The sequence below is a fragment of the Eutrigla gurnardus genome (genome assembly GCF_963514095.1).
Source record: "Eutrigla gurnardus genome assembly, chromosome: 23".
Classification (NCBI taxonomy): domain Eukaryota; kingdom Metazoa; phylum Chordata; class Actinopteri; order Perciformes; family Triglidae; genus Eutrigla; species Eutrigla gurnardus.
In genome coordinates this window covers 1,707,611-1,725,110 of record NC_139934.1, presented here as the reverse complement: position 1 = coordinate 1,725,110, position 17,500 = coordinate 1,707,611, and the positions used below count along the sequence as shown (strand labels likewise).

Genomic DNA, 17,500 nt, shown 5'->3' with positions numbered 1-17,500 from the left:
GTCTGATGTCTGTCCATCTGTCCTCACCTGAGAGTGTCCAGTCTGATGTCTGTCCATCTGTCCTCACCTGAGAGAGTCCAGTCTGATGTCTGTCCATCTGTCCTCACCTGAGAGTGTCCAGTCTGATGTCTGTCCATCTGTCCTCACCTGAGAGTGTCCAGTCTCCAGTGTGGACCCTCCAGTCCAGCAGACAGCAGCTTGACTCCTGAGTCTCCTGGATGATTGTAGTCCAGGTCCAGCTGTCTCAGATAGGAGGGGTTGGAGTCCAGAGCTGAGGCCAGAGAAGAACAGCCGTCCTCTGTGATGAGACAACCTGACAGACTGAAGACACACACTACTGTCACTTCTGGGGACTTTACATAGACTTATGTCCATTTGTCCACTTTTTAAAATGAGAAGAAGTGATATTTGTCTTTTGTTGTGTTGATGTTGTTCTGGGTGGGATAAGCGTGGCTGAGTGATGGACAGAGATGGACAGAGGAGGACGTTAAAGGAAAGACAAGAGACGAGCTGAAATGATTGAGAGAGAAATTGAAGCGTTAGAACTCAACTCAACTTTATTTATATAGCACTTTAAAACAACCGTAGTTGAAAACAGAGTGCTGTACAGAGACATAACACAATGAAAACACTCAAATAAATAAAACAGACAGTAAAACAGGTGTTTCATTGTTTTTAAAAGCAATTAGAAACAATAAAACACTAAATCAAAGCAGGGCCATAAACACACTAAAACAGGAGTAAAGTCTCATGTGGAGTTGAAAGCCAGGGAGTAAAAATTGGTTTTAAGACTGGTTTTAAAAATGGACAGTGAGGAGGCTTGTCTAATGTGCAATGGTAGCTCGTTCCAGAGTTTTGGGGCAGCAGTGGAGAAAGCTCTGTCCCCTCTGAGCTTCCTTTTGGACCTCGGTACCTCCAGGAGCAGCAGGTCAGCTGACCTGAGGCACCGAGCAGGAGGGTAGGGTTGAAGGAGCTCAGAGAGGTAAGGGGGGGCGAGACCATTTAAAGACTTAAAAACAAATAAAAGAATCTTAAAATGGACTCTAAAATGCACAGGCAGCCAGTGGAGGGAGGCCAGGACTGGAGTTATGTGCTCCCTCTTACGCGCTCCAGTTAGGAGGCGAGCGGCTGCATTTTGCACCAGCTGGAGACGTGCGAGGGAGGACTGGCTGACTCCAAAATAAAGTGCATTACAGTAATCCAGCCCAGATGTTATGAAGGCCTGGATTACTGTCTCAAAGTGCTTTTGTGCAACGAAAGGCTTCACCTTTGCCAGCTGCCTGATCTGAAAGAAGCTGGACTTCAATACTGAACTAATTTGCCGATCCAATTTAAAATCACTGTCCATTTTAAAACCCAAGCTTGTGACTGTTGGCTTTCCATAGTCTGTCAAAGGGCCCGAGTCAATGGGCGAGGGTTCACGAGAGCTGCTGGGGCCAAACCATCACTTCTGTTTTATTTTGGTTCAAATTTAAACAGTTCAAGGCCATCCAGGCTTTGATGTCTTGGAGACATGACAGAAGGGGTGTGAGGGAGAAACCATTTGTTAGAAAGAGAAGAACAACAGTAGAAACAGTCTATGTGGTCTGTCTTCAGACCTGGTGTGCCAACAAAGATCTGGTATTGATTTTAAACCATCGAGCAAAGAAAAAAGGCTGTAATTCAATAACATTTCAACAATGTTTAAAGTTTTCATATTGAACTGGAGGAATTATGAATAACAAGTACTCTGATAATAACAGTAAAATACAAAACACAGCTTTGAAAATGTGCTTCTTAAGAGTCTCAGAACATATGAGGCATTCAGGTGTTCAACTGGCAGTTGGAAGAAAAGCGTCTGTCTTGATTCAAAGCTCTGTTCTCACTGTCAGCGTTCCTCTTTGAGAGCAGCCGTGTGAACTTATCTATCGGCTCTAGATCTCACCCACCTGACTGACGTTTATCACCTCCACTCTCTGATCCATCTGTCAGCTGTCAGTGAGTCTCCTCAGTTGTCACCATGGAAACGTCACTCACAGAAACTCCAGTTTGCACAGATTTGATTATGTTCAGAGTTAACGTTTCACCCCGTTGCATTACTGGGTAATTTAGTGTTTGTGAGTAGCAACCAGTGAGATGATTTAGCCTCCAACCATCTGAACCAGTGTAGTGATGCTAACGCTGCAGCAGTAAAATGGAAACGCTCCGTCATCATTTCATAATTCTCAATGATCTATCAGTTATGGGTCTGGGTCCAGATAGGACGGGGTCTGGGTCTGGATCTGGGCCAAGCTCCACCTCTTAGTGACCCTTGCTATAGAGCCTTTTACAGTCATTGTCACCATAAATGTGTGTGCACATGTTGGTGTTAAAATGGTGTTTTGTCTCCGCCGTGCAGACGAGTTAGAAGCTTTAAACTTTGAATTAAAACTGTCAGCAGCATCAAAATGTCTGCTTGGTTCATGTTCAGTTGTCAGAGTTGATATTCCAATCAGGCATCAACCTCTGGTTCAGAGAAGTGAAGTCAAGCCTGAAGGTCCTTAAAGCTGCATTCTCTCTGCTGGCCACTAGGGGGTGTTTTCATGAATAATATGTCTTCATTGCATCTGCATAGCTTTGAGTCTGCATGTGGGTCCTCCCTGCTGCTTCAGCCACCGTGACAAGAATATTAGTTCATTTCATATAAAACTCAATAAACTCAACTGTATAGAAAGTGGTTCAAACTGGCTCCACCTTGACAGCAGAGACAGTCTGGTGTTGTAGTTCAGGCTCACATGTTCATGGAGTGACGTTCACAAACGTAGACTGACGTTTGCAACAGCATTTATAAACACCAGGTGGATTTATAAAACTATTAAAACATGGAACGGCAGGGAAAAGAGAAACAAGAGGTTTGGTTTTGTTCTTTTGCTGGCAAGTCGTTAGCAGCAGAAACAGTATTTCATCACCATGTTAACAGATTAGTAGCAAACGTGTCTTTTTAGGAATACGTGAATATAAATAACTGAATATTTGGTGCATGTAAACACATCATTGAAAGCTTCATAGGTAAACTTCTCAAAGTAGTTGAATCTGACCTGAGAGTTTCCAGTCGACAGTGTGGACTCTCCAGGCCAGCAGACAGCAGCTTCACTCCTGAATCCTGCAGGTCGTTGGTACTCAGGTCCAGGTCTCTTAGACTGGAGGACTGGGAGCTGAGAACTGAGGACAGACCTTCACAGCTTCTCTCTGAGAGGTTACAGCCACTGAGTCTGAAGAGGAATCAGAAATTAGTGATGAAACAATTACAAACAACTGTTCATCCCCTCAGGTTCTAACTGACATTATTATCATAATGAAGTTAAATGATGTTTAACATGTTTGTTCATCAGGTTATTGTTGCAGCTGGGTGGCGTTAGGGATGTCCCGATCCGATATTTGGATCGGATCGGCCGCCGATATTAGCAAAAAATGCATATCGATATCGGATCGGGACATCCCGATCCGGACTCCCGATCCAGTTTTTTTTTTTAAACTCCGGTCCGTGTTTTCCAGCGCACCGATGTAGGTAATCCATTCCAGTTTTATTCCGTTTTTCCCCAAAGTCCGGTCCGCGTTTTCCAGCACACCTAGCGCACACCTCGCGACCTGTCCAGCATCCACTAAACAACAACAAGACGGACTTGTCTGTGCATGTCCAGTGTTTCCCCTACCATTGTACAGGCCATAAAATCAATACGCCAAAAATAAGCCACCTATCAATTCATTCATAAATCAATAAACATTTACATTAGGAGCGCCTCCGTGCAGCACAGTAGACTTGCTCCGCAAGACGCGCAGCCACAACAATCCTCGCCGCGCGCTCCCGCTACGTTCTCCTTCGTGAACTTTACACGCTTGATGTTGTTCTGATGCCGTTCCGCCTCGTTAAACCACCACGATGTCGCTTTCTACTTTGAAAACACGGAGTTGACACTGTATTTTGATAAGCTGTTGCACTCTTCAGATTCGTGGTGTGAGCGGAACCGGACCGGTACCGGAACCGGACCGGCTTCCGCGCTGCCTGCTCGCACAGATCCGCTCGTGCGCACATGCGCTGATGCAGGTCGAGTGTTGTCGATAAATATATGCACTCCTTCAAAACATCATCAAGCCATATTGTGTGTGTAGTATTAGGACGTGATGACGTGTGTACGGGCTAAAGCCCGTTTGGGCTGGAACCGTGTGAATGCAAAGCAAGGGACTCCCTGTGGGGGGAGGATTGTTTTTGATAAGATGTGGAACTCTGAGTTAACCTATTTCTACCTGAATTTCTATGAACTATTAGGCTGTTGAGCAAACCTATAACTTATATTTTACTTGATAAAATAAGACAATATATGCACTCATGTCGTTGTAGTGTTTTACAGTATCTGTAGCTATTAATGTGATGCTCATCATTTTCCAGACATATTTTTCCAGCCCCTAATTTTGGATCATTTCCATCAACCGGCATCTTTAATCTTTAATACATGCTTGGATCGGCCGGTATCGGTATCGGCCGATACTAAAAGCTACAATATCGGTATCGGATCGGAAGTGCAAAAAGCTGGATCGGGACATCCCTAGGTGGCGTATTAGGCTCCATGGTGAGGTTAACGTCACACTGTGCCATCTGTTTCTTTACATTTACATTTAGGTCATTTAGCAGACGCTTTTGTCCAAAGCGACTTACAATAAGTACATTTGTCAAAAGAAGGAAACAAAGAAACCACGACGTATCATTGCCGATGCAGTAAGAGTTAAAAATAGAACAAGTGTTAGGTCCTCATCTGAGTAAAGTAGTACTTCAAGAGTAACAGTGCTACGATCTGAGTGCTATAGGTAAGGGTTTTTTTTTGGCGGGGGGGGGGGGGGGGGGGGTGTCGAGGGAGGGTGTTAGTGGGTCATGCTATGTAGAGTCGAGGTGAAGTCTGAACAGGTGAGTCTTGAGCCTTTTTCGGAAGATGGCAAATGACTCTGCTGTCCTGACATTGGTCGGGAGTTCGTTCCACCACTGAGGACTAGAACAGAGAAGAGTCTGGACTTTGCTGAGCGACATTTGTTTGATTTCAGTGATGGTGGTACCAGCCGGCCAGCTGAAGTAGAGGAGCGAAGTGCTCGCTTCGGGGCATGAGGTTTGACCAGTGTTTGACGGTAGGCAGGTGCCGTTCCATTGATGGCCCTGAAGGCCAGTGTCATCGTCTTGAATTGGATGCGTGCTGCAACAGGGAGCCAGTGGAGGTCACGGAGGAGGGGGGTCACGTGGGAGAATTTGGGTAGATTGAAGATAAGGCGTGCTGCAGCGTTCTGGATACGCTGCAATGGTTTAATCGCATAGGCCGGGAGTCCGGCCAGTAGAGAGTTGCAGTAGTCAAGGCGGGAGATGACCAGTGCTTGGACCAAGAGCTGCGTTGCATCCTTTGTGAGGAAGGTCCGAATCCTGCGGATATTGTAGAGGGCAAATCTGCAGGATCGGGCCACAGCGGTGATGTTGGGGGTGCAGGATAGTTGGTCATCGAGGATTACACCCAGGTTCCTCGCAGTTGAGGAAGGAAATACTGTGATGCCCTCAACAGTGACCGACAGGTCCATGCGAGGGCAGTCTTTCCCTGGGATGAAGAGGAGTTCGGTTTTATTCAGGTTAAGCTTGAGGTGATGTGCAGTTGTCCAGACAGAGATGTCAGCCAGACAGTCCGAGATGTGAGTTGCAATGTGAGCGTCAGAGGACGGGGGAAAAGAGAGGAACAGCTGGGTGTCATCTGCGTAGCAATGGTAGGAGAATCCATGCGATGTGATAACAGAACCTAGTGATCTGGTGTATAGTGAGAACAGAAGCGGTCCTAATACTGAGCCTTGAGGGACACCCGTGTCCAGAGAGCAGGGTTTGGACATAGAGCCATTCCATGTGACCTGAAAGGTGCGGTTTGTCAGGTATGATGTGAACCAGGTGAGAGCAGAGTCGGTTATGCCAAGTTCAGCCAGAGTGGAGAGGAGGATTTGGTGGTTGACTGTGTCGAATGCAGCAGATAGGTCAAGGAGAACGAGAACGGAGGAGTGGGACGAGGCTCTGGGGTCTCGCAGGGACTCGGTCACCGTGAGGAGGGCTGTCTCAGTGGAGTGGGCAGTCCTGAATCCTGATTGGTTAGGGTCTAGGAGGTTCTTCCGCAAGAGATAGGATGACAGTTGGTTGTAGGCGGCACGTTCCAAGGTTTTAGAGAGGAATGAAAGAAGAGATACAGGTCTGTAGCTTTGGATGTCAGTAGCGTCAAGGGTGGGTTTTTTAAGGAGAGGCTTCACGGTAGCTCTCTTAAAATCAGCTGGAATGACACCTGAGGTGAGGGAGGAGTTGATCAGGGTGGTGAGGAATGGCAAGATGTCGTGTGAGATGTCCTGGAGAAGAGAGGAGGGAATCGGGTCGAGGGAGCAGGTGGTGGCACGGTTAGATGTAACAAGTGCGTGAACATCTTCAGAGGTGAGGGGGCTAAAGCTGGTAAGACCATCCGAGTTGAGAGTTGGGGGAGATGTCTTCTGGGAGGGAATAGGCGTGAATGAGGAGCTGATGTCACTTACTTTCTTGGTAAAGTAAGTAGCAAAGTCATCGGCAGTAAGGAAGGAAGGGGGCGGAGGGGTAGGAGGGGTGAGGAGGGAAGAGAACATGGAGAAGAGTTTCCTGGGGTTGGAGGCAGAAGAGTTGATCTTTGCCAGGTAGAAGGCAGATTTAGCTGCCGAAACAGTTGAGGTGAAGTCAGAGAGGAGAAGGTGGTAGTGAGCAAGGTCCTCGTGCTGTCCCGATTTCTTCCATTTTCTCTCTGACGCTCGCAACAATGATCTGTTGGTTCGCAGAGGTTCAGACAGCCAGGGAGGGGGGGGAGATGATCGCGCCGGTCGTGAGATTGGGGGACAGAGAGTGTCCAAAGAAGAGGCGAGTGAGGACATCAGGATAGAGGAGGCTTCCTCAGTAGGCATTAAGGAGAACTGTTCCGAGGATGGGAGCGAGGAGATAACAGTTGAGGAGAGAGCGGAGGGAGTGAAGGATTTCAGGTTGCGGCGGCTGGTGACCATTCGAGGCATAGAGGGGAGGGATGAGGTATATTTCTGTCTGAGTCTTCTTTCAAGACTCTCACTGACTCCGTTTCACCAATCAAACGCAGCCAGGCAGTCACATGACGGCACACAAACTCTCCACGCCCGGTTATAGATAGAACTCTTTTAACGTTTTTTTAATTCTAAATCCTTGTCATTCAGAGACAAATGTGCATAAATATGCAAGTGTATGTGCAATCATTTATGGAGGAGTCACAATATACCGCCCACTTTTTGAAATCCCCCGACTTTTACCGTCTAAAGTCAGTGAATCTGTCGATCCTATTTAAGTTTCACTTTCAGTTGTGAATCAGTTCATTTCTGAATGTTTCTGATGTGAGATTCTGTTTGTAGCTGCTCATCACGCAGATTCTTGTGGGTCGAGTCATTCTTATGTCGACAAAACTCAGAGAAAAGTTAGAATAAATGTCTTCAACATGACTATCCATCACTGTGTGTGTGTGTCTGTGTGTGTGTGTGTGTGTGTGTGTGTGTGTGTGTGTGTGTGTGTGTGTGTGTGTGTCGGTGAAACAGACAGAGAGGAGAGACGCTGGATGAAGCGGTGAGCTGTGTTGTTTCTTTTCTTTCAGCTGAGGTAACAAACGCTTCATGTGAGAGAAAGCATTGGTTTTTATGTAACTGGGGGGTTAGCTGCCCTTCCAACGTCTATGCCTCCTGGTAGTCTCTCAGATCACCAGGTGCGGGGCCACAATAATCAGAATTTACTCAGAAGTTACTCAGTACTCCAGTAGTTTTTTCACTAAATACTTTCTTACCTTTACTGTTAAGTTACTATTTGGAACTACTTTTTACTTCTTTACCTTTTGCAGTTTGGAAAACCAATCAAATGATTCAGAATGCAGATAGAACCTTGTAATTCCAAGATGGTTTGTTGTTTTCTGAATGAAGAACTATATTTACAGAGCTTTGCTGGAGGCTTGGACCACCGGCAGCAGCCTCAGAAGAGCCTCCTCTGAAGCAGAGTATTCCTTCAGGTCAAACACGTCCAGACGTTTATCTGATGACAGTAAGATGAAGACCAGAGCTGACCACTGACCAGGAGACAGTTCATCGGAGGAGAGACGTCCTGAAGTCAGATACTGTTGGATCTCCTCCACCAGAGAACGATCATTCAGTTCATTCAGACAGTGGAACAGATTGATGCTTCTCTCTGGAGACAGATCCTCATTAAGCTTCTCCTTGATGTACTGGACTGCTTCCTGATTGGTCTGGGAGCTACTTCCTGTCTGTCTCAGCAGACCTCGTAGGTGTTTCTGATTGGTCTCTAGTGACAGACCCAGAAGGAAGCGGAGGAACAGGTCCAGGTGTCCGTTTGGACTCTGTAAGGCCTTGTCCACAGCTCTCTGGTGCAGATGTGTTAGTTTAGGTTTGTGTCTGGAGACTTTAGACCACCAGGAGGTTGTTGGTTCTTCTGCCATCAGATTGACACCAGACTTGATGAAGGTCAGATGGACATGAAGAGCAGCCAGAAACTCCTGAACACTCAGATGGACAAAGCAGAACACCTGGTCCTGGTACAGTCCTCTCTCCTCTCTGAAGACCTGTGTGAACACTCCTGAGTACACTGAGGCTGCTTTGATATCGATGCCACACTCTGTCAGGTCTGGTTCATAGAAGATCAGGTTTCCTTTCTGCAGCTGCTCAAAAGCCAGTTTTCCCAGAGACTCGATCATCTCTCTGATCTGTGGACTCCAGTGTGGATCCGTCTCAGCTCCTCCATCATACTTGACGTTCTTCAGTTTGGACTGAACCACCAGGAAGTGGATGTACATGTCGGTCAGGGTCTTGGGCAGCTCCCCTCCCTCCCTGGTCTTCAACACGTCCTCCAGAACTGTAGCAGTGATCCAGCAGAAGACCGGGATGTGGCACATGATGTGGAGGCTCCGTGAGGTCTTGATGTGGGCGATGATCCTGTTGGCCTGCTCCTCATCTCTGAACCTCTTCCTGAAGTAGTCCTCCTTCTGTGGGTCAGTGAACCCTCTGACCTCTGTCACCATGTCAACACACCCAGGAGGGATCTGATTGGCTGCTGCAGGTCTTGTGGTTATCCAGAGGCGAGCAGAGGGAAGCAGTTTCCCCCTGATGAGGTTTGTCAGCAGCACTTGGACTGAGGTGGACTCTGTAACATCAGTCAGGATCTCGTTGTTGTGGAAGTCCAGAGGAAGTCGACACTCGTCCAGACCGTCAAAGATGAACACAACCTGGAACTCTTCAAACCTGCAGATTCCTGCTTCTTTGGTTCCAGGGAAGAAGTGATGAACGAGTTCCACCAAGCTGAACTTCTTCTCTTTCAGCAGGTTCAGCTCTCTGAAAGTGAATGGAAACGTGAACTGTATGTCCTGGTTGGCTTTGTCTTCAGCCCAGTCCAGAGTGAACTTCTGTGTTAACACTGTTTTCCCGATGCCAGCCACTCCCTTTGTCATCACTGTTCTGATTGGTTCATCCCTTCCAGGTGAGCCTTTAAAGATGTCTTCTTGTCTGATGGTTGTTTCTGGTCTGTCTGGTTTCCTGGATGCCGTTTCAATCTGTCTGACCTCATGTTCCTCATTGACCTCTGCAGTCCCTCCCTCTGTGACGTGGAGCTCCGTGTAGACCTGATTCAGGAGGGTTGGGTTTCCGGCTTTAGTGATGCCCTCAAACAAACACTGGAACTTCTTCTTGAGGTTAGACTTGAGTTTACGTTGGTACACTGGACCAGCGGTTCCTGGATAAACAACAAAGGAACCCAGTTAGTGGATCCTACAGACCCTTTTACAGTCTATGAACAAGCCATGTGTTAGAGACATGTATTCCTATAGTCCTCAGTATGAGTGACTTCATGAGCTTCTTTCATGATTAAATCAGAACTATTGGACACAAAATCAATCAGGTGCACCTGATGAAGCCAACAGAAGTCAAATAAAAGACATTTAAAAGACAAACAGAACTGGAAGGATATATAACCCTTTGAACTGCAGCTGTAAAGCTCAGTGAGTCAGTCTAGAAATAAAGAGACTCTTGTATCGCCTCAATGTGCCGTTTTGGTTTTGAAAGGAAAATTCACCAGAATGAGATTTTTAAGGCAACAAAACAGAAACACTGACCTCTGGTGGCGTCTGCTGGTCACTACAACACATCACAATACAGCATCATAGAAAGAGACGGTATTGATGACGGTGTTGAAAATAGTACCGTTGGGATTTCTAAATATCCTGGTAGACCGTAATCCTCCACGCTGAGACGCCACCAGTGAAAACATGGAGGTGTCCTCGTAGAAGCCTGTTTTAAATACATTTTGTTTTCATCTACCAACACTGGAGTTATACGAGCTGAATGTCACCAGTTAACACGGTCACCGGGTGAAGTGAAACACCTGTTCCTCTGAAACGGTCGTGATCCTGTCTGAACTCTGTAGAACTTGAGTCTGTTGGAATATCGATTCTGACATCCGAACACGTAACAAGCAGACATTTAGATGCTACTAACAGTTTAAATTCACTGTTTAAAGCTTCTAACTCGTCTGGATGGTTGAAGCAAAGAAACATAAACGTTGACATCATGCGTACGCATAATAATGATGATGTCAGCTGTAATCAGGTCTGTAGACAACCAGAGAACCTAAACATTGAAGTTGTGTGCAGCCTATTAGGAGAAATATGAAGTTCTTCATGTTGAATCCTTCTCTTCTTTCCACCATGTTAAATCTGTTAAAATCCTCTTACTGATCTGCAGACAGTCAGCCAGCTCCTCCTGCTTCATTCTTCTCAGGAAGTGCACTGTGATCTTCCGAAACGCCTCTCTGCTCCTCCACAACTCCTCGTCCTCACTCTCCAAGCATTCTGGGTAATCTGGACTCAAGACCTTCTGGATCTTCTTCAGCTCGTTCTTCACAAACGTGCCGATGTTCTCCTCCAGCAGCTGGAACAGAAGGATAAACTGAACATGAACTCTAAAGAACCCAACATGGGGTTCATGTGTGGGTCTGAGCAGCATGGAGACCACTAGAACCAGTTCAGCATTGAGTCTGTAGTTGATGTGGTTAATAGTGAAAGGTGAGCTTGTACATGTACTCACCATAAATATGGAGTCCAGGTCTGTTTGATGCTGCTGGGTCAACGGAACCTCTGAGATCTGCTGAACTCTGTGGAGAAAACCAAGTTAAGAGTCACTAAAGCACAGACTGGAGATCAGAAGTGGACGTCGTCATGGTGACAACGCCTGTTGGTTTGTGGACTACGGTTTTGAAGCCTCGGATTCTGCACAAAGGGTGGATCTGATGAACACAAGCGGTAGAGCGGAACCCAGAGCAGCAACCTTACTGGATCTGGATCCATCTGGATTCTGGTGTGAAGCTGCTAACAAAGTTAGCTTCATAATTCAAGGTCAACTTTACAGCTAAGTGTTTAAGTCATCTTAGTAGCTAACTGCATTGGTAGTGTGGTAGCAACCTGTCAATCAGCAGGTAAGCCCCGCCCCCTAAAGCATCCCCTGCTTTCTGGTCTGGTGGACTCTAAATGGACCATAATGTACTAAATGAACATCATGCTGGATTGAAGAAGACTTGAAACTAGAGATTGAGACCATAAACTCATGTTTACAATGTTTACTGAGATAATACATCAAGAGAGAAGTAGGACCATTTTCTCATAGACTTCTATACAACCAGAGAGGAGTCGCCCCCTGGTGGCCAGCAGAGAGAAGTAGGACCATTTTCTCATAGACTTCCATACAACCAGAGAGGAGTCGCCCCCTGGTGGCCAGCAGAGAGAAGTAGGACCATTTTCTCATAGACTTCTATACAACCAGAGAGGAGTCGCCCCCTGGTGGCCAGCAGAGAGAAGTAGGACCATTTATCATAGACTTCTATACAACCAGAGAGGAGTCGCCCCCTGGTGGCCAGCAGAGAGAAGTAGGACCATTTATCATAGACTTCTATACAACCAGAGAGGAGTCGCCCCCTGGTGGCCAGCAGAGAGAAGTAGGACCATTTTCTCATAGACTTCTATACAACCAGAGAGGAGTCGCCCCCTGGTGGCCAGCAGAGAGAAGTAGGACCATTTTCTCATAGACTTCTATACAACCAGAGAGGAGTCGCCCCCTGGTGGCCAGCAGAGAGAAATAGGACCATTGTCTCATAGACTTCTATACAACCAGAGAGGAGTCGCCCCCTGGTGGCCAGCAGAGAGAAGTAGGACCATTTTCTCATAGACTTCCATACAACCAGAGAGGAGTCGCCCCCTAGTGGCCAGCAGAGAGAAGTAGGACCATTTTCTCATAGACTTCTATACAACCAGAGAGGAGTCGCCCCCTGGTGGCCAGCAGAGAGAAGTAGGACCATTTTCTCATAGACTTCTATACAACCAGAGAGGAGTCGCCCCCTGGTGGCCAGCAGAGAGAAGTAGGACCATTTTCTCATAGACTTCTATACAACCAGAGAGGAGTCGCCCCCTGGTGGCCAGCAGAGAGAAGTAGGACCATTTTCTCATAGACTTCCATACAACCAGAGAGGAGTCGCCCCCTGGTGGCCAGCAGAGAGAAGTAGGACCATTTTCTCATAGACTTCTATACAACCAGAGAGGAGTCACCCCCTGGTGGCCAGCAGAGAGAAGTAGGACCATTTTCTCATAGATTTCTATTCAACCAGAGAGGAGTCGCCCCTTGGTGGCCAGCAGAGAGAAATAGGACCATTTTCTCATAGACTTCTATACAACCAGAGAGGAGTCGCCCCCTTGGTGGCCAGCAGAGAGAAATAGGACCATTTTCTCATAGACTTCTATACAACCAGAGAGGAGTCGCCCCCTGGTGGCCAGCAGAGAGAAGTAGGACCATTTTCTCATAGACTTCTATACAACCAGAGAGGAGTCGCCCCCTGGTGGCCAGCAGAGAGAAGTTGACCATTTTCTCATAGACTTCTATACAACTAGAGAGGAGTCGCCCCCTGGTGGCCAGCAGAGAGAAGTAGGACCATTTTCTCATAGACTTCTATACAACCAGAGAGGAGTCGCCCCCTGGTGGCCAGCAGAGAGAAGTAGGACCATTTTCTCATAGACTTCTATTCAACCAGAGAGGAGTCGCCCCCTGGTGGCCAGCAGAGAGAAGTTGACCATTTTCTCATAGACTTCCATACAACCAGAGAGGAGTCGCCCCCTGGTGGCCAGCAGAGAGAAGTAGGACCATTTATCATAGACTTCTATACAACCAGAGAGGAGTCGCCCCCTGGTGGCCAGCAGAGAGAAGTAGGACCATTTTCTCATAGACTTCTATACAACCAGAGAGGAGTCGCCCCCTGGTGGCCAGCAGAGAGAAGTAGGACCATTTTCTCATAGACTTCTATACAACCAGAGAGGAGTCGCCCCCTGGTGGCCAGCAGAGAGAAGTAGGACCATTTTCTCATAGACTTCCATACAACCAGACAGGAGTCGCCCCCTGGTGGCCAGCAGAGAGAAGTAGGACCATTTTCTCATAGACTTCCATACAACCAGAGAGGAGTCGCCCCCTGGTGGCCAGCAGAGAGAAGTAGGACCATTTTCTCATAGACTTCTATACAACCAGAGAGGAGTCGCCCCCTGGTGGCCAGCAGAGAGAAGTAGGACCATTTATCATAGACTTCTATACAACCAGAGAGGAGTCGCCCCCTGGTGGCCAGCAGAGAGAAGTAGGACCATTTTCTCATAGACTTCTATACAACCAGAGAGGAGTCGCCCCCTGGTGGCCAGCAGAGAGAAGTAGGACCATTTATCATAGACTTCTATACAACCAGAGAGGAGTCGCCCCCTGGTGGCCAGCAGAGAGAAGTAGGACCATTTTCTCATAGACTTCTATACAACCAGAGAGGAGTCGCCCCCTGGTGGCCAGCAGAGAGAAGTAGGACCATTTTCTCATAGACTTCTATACAACCAGAGAGGAGTCGCCCCCTGGTGGCCAGCAGAGAGAAGTAGGACCATTTTCTCATAGACTTCTATACAACCAGAGAGGAGTCGCCCCCTGGTGGCCAGCAGAGAGAAGTAGGACCATTTTCTCATAGACTTCTATTCAACCAGAGAGGAGTCGCCCCCTGGTGGCCAGCAGAGAGAAGTTGACCATTTTCTCATAGACTTCCATACAACCAGAGAGGAGTCGCCCCCTGGTGGCCAGCAGAGAGAAGTAGGACCATTTTCTCATAGACTTCTATACAACCAGAGAGGAGTCGCCCCCTGGTGGCCAGCAGAGAGAAGTAGGACCATTTTCTCATAGACTTCTATACAACCAGAGAGGAGTCGCCCCCTGGTGGCCAGCAGAGAGAAGTAGGACCATATTCTCATAGACTTCTATACAACCAGAGAGATTGACAGTTTAAGGCACTTCAGCATTGGCTTCACTTTACAGAACTGGTCAGCTCCGATGTAAACTTACTTTAGCATATATTAGCTTAGCTTAGCTTGCAGTAGCTGTCACGTTAGCCAATTTAGCTTCTCTCTGACTCTTAACTTTTCTCTGGCTGGTCTAGACCTGATTCATCCTCTAAGGAGGGTTCAGGTTCAGTTCTTACCTTCCATCATCAGCTTGGTCAGCTTTAAATCTAATATTGCGGGGCATAGACTGGTCACTCTTCATGGACACACAGCTGAACCGTGAACACCCGTGTTAGTGCTGGACTCAACGTTTTGCTAGCATAATGTTAGCTTTGTGGTTTGTAGCTCTGCCTTAGGGTTCTATGAGCTGAGCGGACTAGAAATATCTCCCGTTGCCAAGTCGTATCTAAGGTCCGTCCTATTAACGGGAGCAGTGGACAATGTTTCTGTTGCATGAGAACCTTATGGGGTGACAATGATGTGGAAACGGAGTTATGACTCATGAAACAACTTTACATTTTGGTTGCAAAATCTCCACTGGGCGTCTGATGGTTCTGTCCTTCACGTAGTCCATTACCTCCTGATAATAGACACCTCCTCATGCATTATCAGTTACGTTAAAACCTATAATAAGAGTCTGGTGGATATAAAGTGTCTTACTTAATACTCTACAACCTCCCTTGAGTGAGAGGAAGACGGTGCTCGAGTTTGGTGTTAGTTTGGAGTCTTTCTGTTCTTAGCTTAGCTTAGCCTGGCCGCTACTCTTCTATGTCATTAACTCTTTACTTTTCCCGTCTATGAGTCTTTTCTTTCAAGAGGTTTTCTCCTCATTGTCTCTTTAAGGTTGGATTGTTTATTTCATATTCTGTAGTTTAATCCCAGTTAAAAAGGATTTAATTGGTCCTTTCTGTTCGAGCTTCAGGGAAACAAGAGACTGTCTGTCACTCATCGTGGTTCAGAAGACAGAACGGTGCTGGTCTAGACCTGATTCATCCTCTAATGAGAGTTCAGGTTCAGTTCTTACCTTCCATCAGCAGCTTGGTCACCTTTAAAGTGAATAATGCAAGGCATAGACTGGTCACTCTTTATGGACACACAGCTGGGTCCAGGTCCAGGTCCAGGGGAGTCTGGTCTCTGCTGCTGCATCCTGATACAATAAATAGAATTTAAGAAATACTTTTACTATGATATTATCCCAATACAATATGATCATGATACATAGGTCACGATATGGAGGAAACCCCCCTTCTTATCTGCAATGTCATGAGTGGTGCAAATAAACATAAAACCATCCTGCTGTCAAACTAAGTAGTGTGAGGGGCAAGTTGCATTGTGGGAGATGTTTGGCAGTTCAGACCATCACATTATTCATTCAGCAAATGTTTCATGTGTGTAAATTACAAACCACTCAGGTGGAAGATTCCATCAGCTGTTGTGAGTTATTGTTGATCGACACTGTGTTTTTGTGGTCCAACAGACCAACAGAGAAAAGATCTGAATTTCCAGTTAAACTTTCATTCCTATCATATCAATATTTGAAGCTGATCAGCTGAAGTGTCAGCAGGTTACAGCGTCAGGTCCAGGTGTGTGTCAGGTTAATATTTAATCTGAATATTTATTTGACTTATCATCAAACTTTACTGCTTCTTCTTCTCAGACAACTAACCGTATTGAAGGCAATTAAAGCTTCTGGTCTCAGTGATTGTTCACCAAAGTGAAAACAAATGGATTCAACAGGAGAGTCGACACTAGATTCAGATCATCCCCGACATGGACTACAAAGGTCTGGACCAAGACCTGGGCCCTCATTTATAAAACTGTGCGTAGGATCCTAACTAAAAGTGTACGTACGCCAAAAAGCCAAAGTTTGCGTGCGCCAAAAAAAAATCAGATTTATAAAACTGTGCGCACGCAAGCTGTACGCAATGTTCCCTTTATAAATCACAGGATCACCTACAAGTGTGCGTACCTGAGTCCCGCCCTGTACACGCCCACATTTTACTATGTTAATGAGCCGGCATGCAATCGTTTCCGTGTGGTGAATCACGGCGACAGGTCAGGAAAAAGCAAAGAAACGTAACTTTTCAGAAACGGAGAAAGAGACACTTGTTGGGGAGGTGGAGGCCCGGACAATAATTTAATTTAGTGGTCACAGCAGCGGGATCACGAATAAAAAGACGCAGTGCGAGTGGCAACACATTGCTGCTGCAGTCAACGGCGTCAGTGGGACGGAGCGGACGGTGATCTGAAGGTAAATGACATCTTTCCGCTCCTAACATGGATTTAATGTATTGCTAGAGTATTTGAGGAAGTTTGATTTTGATGTGACTTTGACGGGGATTGTGTCCGAAAAGGAGGGAGAAACAGACGCGACTGAGACCAGAGGGATAAGGGTGAATAGATTTTAAACTTTTATTGTATATAAAACAAAACGTTAAATCGTTTCTGTCCTTCCAGAGTCTGCAGCGTGACGTAGAGGAGGGTGATGTGAGGAGGGTGATGTGAGGAGGGTGACGGTGAGGAGGGTGACGGTGAGGAGGGTGATGTGAGGAGGGTGACGGTGAGGAGGGTGATGTGAGGAGGGTGATGTGAGGAGGGTGACGTGAGGAGAGTGACGGTGAGGAGGGTGACGGTGAGGAGGGTGATGTGAGGAGGGTGACGTGAGGAGGGTGATGTGAGGAGGGTGATGGTGAGGAGGGTGATGTGAGGAGGGTGATGTGAGGAGGGTGACGGTGAGGAGGGTGATGTGAGGAGGGTGACGGTGAGGAGGGTGATGTGAGGAGGGTGATGTGAGGAGGGTGATGTGAGGAGGGTGACGGTGAGGAGGGTGATGTGAGGAGGGTGACGTGAGGAGGGTGATGTGAGGAGGGTGACGGTGAGGAGGGTGATGTGAGGAGGGTGATGTGAGGAGGGTGATGTGAGGAGGGTGACAGTGAGCAGGGTGATGTGAGGAGGGTGACGGTGAGGAGGGTGATGTGAGGAGGGTGATGTGAGGAGGGTGATGTGAGGAGGGTGACGGTGAGGAGGGTGATGTGAGGAGGGTGAAGTGAGGAGGGTGATGTGAGGAGGGTGACGGTGAGGAGGGTGATGTGAGGAGGGTGATGTGA

The 17,500-nt window shown here is 47.1% G+C and overlaps 1 protein-coding gene across 5 annotated transcripts in view; it reads right to left on the bottom strand.

Moving 5' to 3' along the window:
- The window catches only part of LOC311008804 (uncharacterized protein), a 248,110-nt gene that overhangs the window by 41,390 nt on the left and 189,220 nt on the right, over nucleotides 1–17,500 (bottom strand). For all 5 annotated transcript variants that reach the window (XM_084002701.1, XM_084002702.1, XM_084002703.1 and 2 more), the window contains one exon: nucleotides 15,418–15,540. In XM_084002701.1, coding sequence (XP_083858827.1) covers nucleotides 15,418–15,540 — 123 coding nt within the window. The remainder of the gene's footprint in view (nucleotides 1–15,417; nucleotides 15,541–17,500) is intronic.